Below are 5,000 nucleotides of genomic sequence, written 5' to 3' on the forward strand. Positions count from 1 at the left end.
AGCATGGTACACACACACACACACACACACACACACACACAACCACCCTCACCCTCACCTGGACCAAGAAGTGCACTAGCATGGTACACACACACACACACACACACACACACACACACACACATACACACACGCACACACTCACACACATGGTCTGGCCCAACACACTATACATGCACCCTGAACATGCACACTACACAGTACACATACACACTACACATTACATACACACTATCTGCATACTATATAGTACACATACACACTACACATACATACACACTATCCGCATACTATATAGTACACATACACACTACACATACATACACACTATCTGCATACTATATAGTACACATACACACTACACTATGTGCATACTATAATAATGATGATGATGATGATGAAGATAATAATAATAATGTGTTGATCCCCACCAGGTTCTCAGTAATAACAATCAGCTGCACCTGAAGTCTGTGAGCCAAGCGGACGCCGGCAAATACGTCTGCCAGGCCATCGTCCCCCGCATAGGAGTGGGGAAGACCGAGGTGTCCCTCACGGTCAACGGTCAGACATGCACTCACACACACACACACACTCACACACACACTCACACACACACTCACACACACACACTCACACACAAACACACTCACACACACACACTCACACACACACTCACACACACACACTCACACACAAACACACTCACACACACACTCACACAAACACACTCACACACACACACACTCACACACACACTCACACACACACTCACACAAACACACTCACACACACACACACTCACTCACACAAACACACTCACACACACACTCACTCACACAAACACACTCACACACACACTCACACACTCACTCACACAAACACACTCACACACACACACTCACACACACACACTCACACACACAAACACACACACACACACAAACACACACAAACACACTCACACAAACACACTCACACACTCACTCACACAAACACACTCACACACACACTCACACACTCACTCACACACTCACTCACACAAACACACTCACACACTCACTCACACACTCACTCACACAAACACACTCACACACACACTCACACAAACACACTCACTCACACAAACACACACACACACTCACTCACACAAACACACACACACACACTCACACAAACACACTCACACACACACTCACACAAACACTCACACACACAAACACACTCACACACACACACTCACACACTCACTCACACAAACACACTCACACACACACTCACACAAACACACTCACTCACACAAACACACACACACACACACACACACACACTCACACAAACACACTCACACACACACTCACACACTCACTCACACAAACACACTCACACACACACTCACACAAACACACTCACTCACACAAACACAAACACACACACACTCACTCACACAAACACACTCACACACACACTCACACTCACACAAACACACTCACACACTCACTCACACAAACACAAACACACTCACACAAACACACTCACACACACACACACTCACACAAACACACTCACTCACACAAACACAAACACACACACACTCACACAAGCACACTCACACACACACACACTCACACAAACACACTCACACACACACTCACACAAACACACTCACACAAACACTCACACACACAAACACACACACACACACACTCACACAAACACACTCACTCACACAAACACAAACACACACACACTCACACAAACACACTCACACACACACACACACACACTCACACAAACATATGAGGGGCCGTCTAGGCCTTAATTCATACTTACACTACTAAACTCTCTCGCATACACTACTATACTCTCTTGCATACACTAGTATACTCTCTCACATACACTACTATACTCTTTACTCTCTCACATACACTACTATAGTCTCTCACATACACTACTAAACTCTCTCACATACACTACTAAACTCTCTCACATACACTACTATAGTCTCTCACATACACTACTATATTCTCTAACATGTACTACTAAACTCTCTCACATGTACTACTAAACTCTCTCACATACACTACTATACTCTCTCACATTCACTACTATACTCTTTACTCTCTCACATACACTACTATACTCTCTCACATTCACTACTACTGTATACTCCTTCACATACACTACTATACTCTCTCACATACACGACTATACCCTCTCATACATACATGTGAAATGACTATAATAGTGAGTGTGCATGAGTATAGTGGTGTATGTGCAAGATTATGATAGTGTGTGTAAGACCAAGTATGAATTAAGGCATAGACGGCCCCTCATACAAACACACTCACTCACACAAACACAAACACACACACACACACACTCACACACACACTCACTCACACAAGCACACTCACACACACACACACTCACACAAACACACTCACACACACACTCACACAAACACACTCACACAAACACTCACACACACAAACACACACACACACACACTCACACAAACACACTCACTCACACAAACACAAACACAAACACACACACACTCACACAAACACACTCACACACACACACTCACACAAACATATGAGGGGCCGTCTAGGCCTTAATTCATACTTACACTACTAAACTCTCTCGCATACACTACTATACTCTCTTGCATACACTAGTATACTCTCTCACATACACTACTATACTCTTTACTCTCTCACATACACTACTATAGTCTCTCACATACACTACTAAACTCTCTCACATACACTACTAAACTCTCTCACATACACTACTATAGTCTCTCACATACACTACTATATTCTCTAACATGTACTACTAAACTCTCTCACATGTACTACTAAACTCTCTCACATACACTACTATACTCTCTCACATTCACTACTATACTCTTTACTCTCTCACATACACTACTATACTCTCTCACATTCACTACTACTGTATACTCCTTCACATACACTACTATACTCTCTCACATACACGACTATACCCTCTCATACATACATGTGAAATGACTATAATAGTGAGTGTGCATGAGTATAGTGGTGTATGTGCAAGATTATGATAGTGTGTGTAAGACCAAGTATGAATTAAGGCATAGACGGCCCCTCATACAAACACACTCACTCACACAAACACAAACACACACACACACACACTCACACACACACTCACTCACACAAACACACTCACACACACACACTCATACAAACTCAAACACACACACACGCAATCACACACACTCACACAAACACACACACAATGATGGTCACTTTGTGCTGTTCCCTTGTGTGTGTGTTTCTATGTGTGTGTGTGTGTTTCTATGTGTGTGTGTGTCAGGAAGTTGATTTGGAAAAGACATTGTTTCCTTTCCCCTTAAAACAAAAAAAAGAGATTGTTGAACTGCTTAAATCTGTGTGTGTGTGTGTGTGTGTGTGTGTGTGTCCAGAAGAGATTGTTGAACTGCTTAAATCTGTGTGTGTGTGTGTGTGTGTGTGTGTGTGTGTGTGTGTGTGTGTGTGTGTGTGTCCAGAAGAGATTGTTGAACTGCTTAAATCTGTAGGACTCAGAAGGATCTGATACCAAATGATGTACCTTGTAGTGTGAAATTAGATCATATGTGAGGAAGTTGTAGTGGCTTCTTTTGTTGTCCTATTGACCACTATGGTGGCTGAGCTAGAATGTCTGACCCACTTGTCCAAAGGAGAATAATCCACGTCCACAGGGGTTTTGATATCCAAAAGTATAGGAGGGTTTATTACAAATAAATGAAAATATAAAGGCTCGTAAAGTTAATCCAAATAAGGATTGCAAAGATTTGAGAGGGAGACACCCTCCAGGTAGCATCACCTGCCCATACAGGTTAAAGGCCCGGCCACTAGAGGGAGACACCCTCCAGGTAGCATCACCTGCCCATACAGGTTAAAGGCCCGGCCACTAGAGGGAGACACCCTCCAGGTAGCATCACCTGCCCATACAGGTTAAAGGCCCGGCCACTAGAGGGAGATGACTCACAAAGACAGTGACAAATGATTTTGGCTCCTACAGTTTAATAACAGTATAAAACAAGAATTGCTAATAAAGCAACCTTGAATTGAATTGAATTGAATATAGATATACTGTATAGAATGTGTAGAAGTGAAAGTATAAATTGTGAAGTGTGTGTCTGTGTGTGTAAAAGTATACATTGTGAAGTGTGTGTGTGTGTGTAAAAGTATAAATTGTGAAGTGTGTGTGTGTGTGTGTAAAAGTATAAATTGTGAAGTGTGTGTACTGTATGTGTGTGTGTGTGTGTAAAAGTTTAAATTGTGAAGTGTGTGTAAAAGTATAAATTGTGAAGTGTGTGTGTTTGTGTGAAAGTTTAAATTGTGAGTAAATAACAGTATATAACTATAAATCCTAATAAAGCAACCTTGAATTGAATTGAATATAGACATACTGTATAGAATGTGTAGAAGTGAAAGTATAAATTGTGAAGTGTGTGTGTGTGTGTAAAAGTATAAATTGTGAAGTGTGTGTGTGTGTGTGTGTGTGTGTGTGTATATAAAAGTATAAATTGTGAAGTGTGTGTGTATGTAAAAGTATAAATTGTGAAGTGTGTGTGTGTGTGTAAAAGTATAAATCGTGAAGTGTGTGTGTGTGTGTGCGTAAAAGTATAAATTGTGAAGTGTGTGTGTGTGTGTGTGTGTGTGTGTATGTCTGTGTGTATAAAAGTATAAATTGTGAAGTGTGTGTGTGTGTGTGTAAAAGTATAAATTGTGAAGTGTGTGTGTGTTCCCAGGTCCCCCCATAATCTCCAGTGATGCGGTCCAGTATGCGGTCAGAGGGGAGCGAGGAGAAATCCGCTGCTACATAGCCAGCACCCCCCCGCCAGACAAGATTGTGAGTCCCCCCCCCCTCTCTCTCTCTCTCTCTCTCTCTCTCTCTCTCTCCCCCACTCGCCGCCAGACAAGATCAGGAGGCATGTGTGTGTGTGT

General features: G+C 42.1%; 1 protein-coding gene across 1 annotated transcript in view; it reads left to right on the forward strand.

The window, feature by feature from the left end:
* kirrel1b (kirre like nephrin family adhesion molecule 1b) overlaps window positions 1-5,000 on the forward strand; it is a 19,676-nt gene that overhangs the window by 9,578 nt on the left and 5,098 nt on the right. The window contains exons 8-10 of the mRNA XM_042071645.1: window positions 1-6; window positions 435-561; window positions 4,805-4,905. The exon at window positions 1-6 is cut by the window's left edge and continues 122 nt beyond it. Of these exons, the coding sequence (XP_041927579.1) occupies window positions 1-6; window positions 435-561; window positions 4,805-4,905 (234 nt within the window). The remainder of the gene's footprint in view (window positions 7-434; window positions 562-4,804; window positions 4,906-5,000) is intronic.

The sequence above is a fragment of the Alosa sapidissima genome, chromosome 19 (assembly GCF_018492685.1).
Source record: "Alosa sapidissima isolate fAloSap1 chromosome 19, fAloSap1.pri, whole genome shotgun sequence".
NCBI classification, from domain to species: domain Eukaryota; kingdom Metazoa; phylum Chordata; class Actinopteri; order Clupeiformes; family Clupeidae; genus Alosa; species Alosa sapidissima.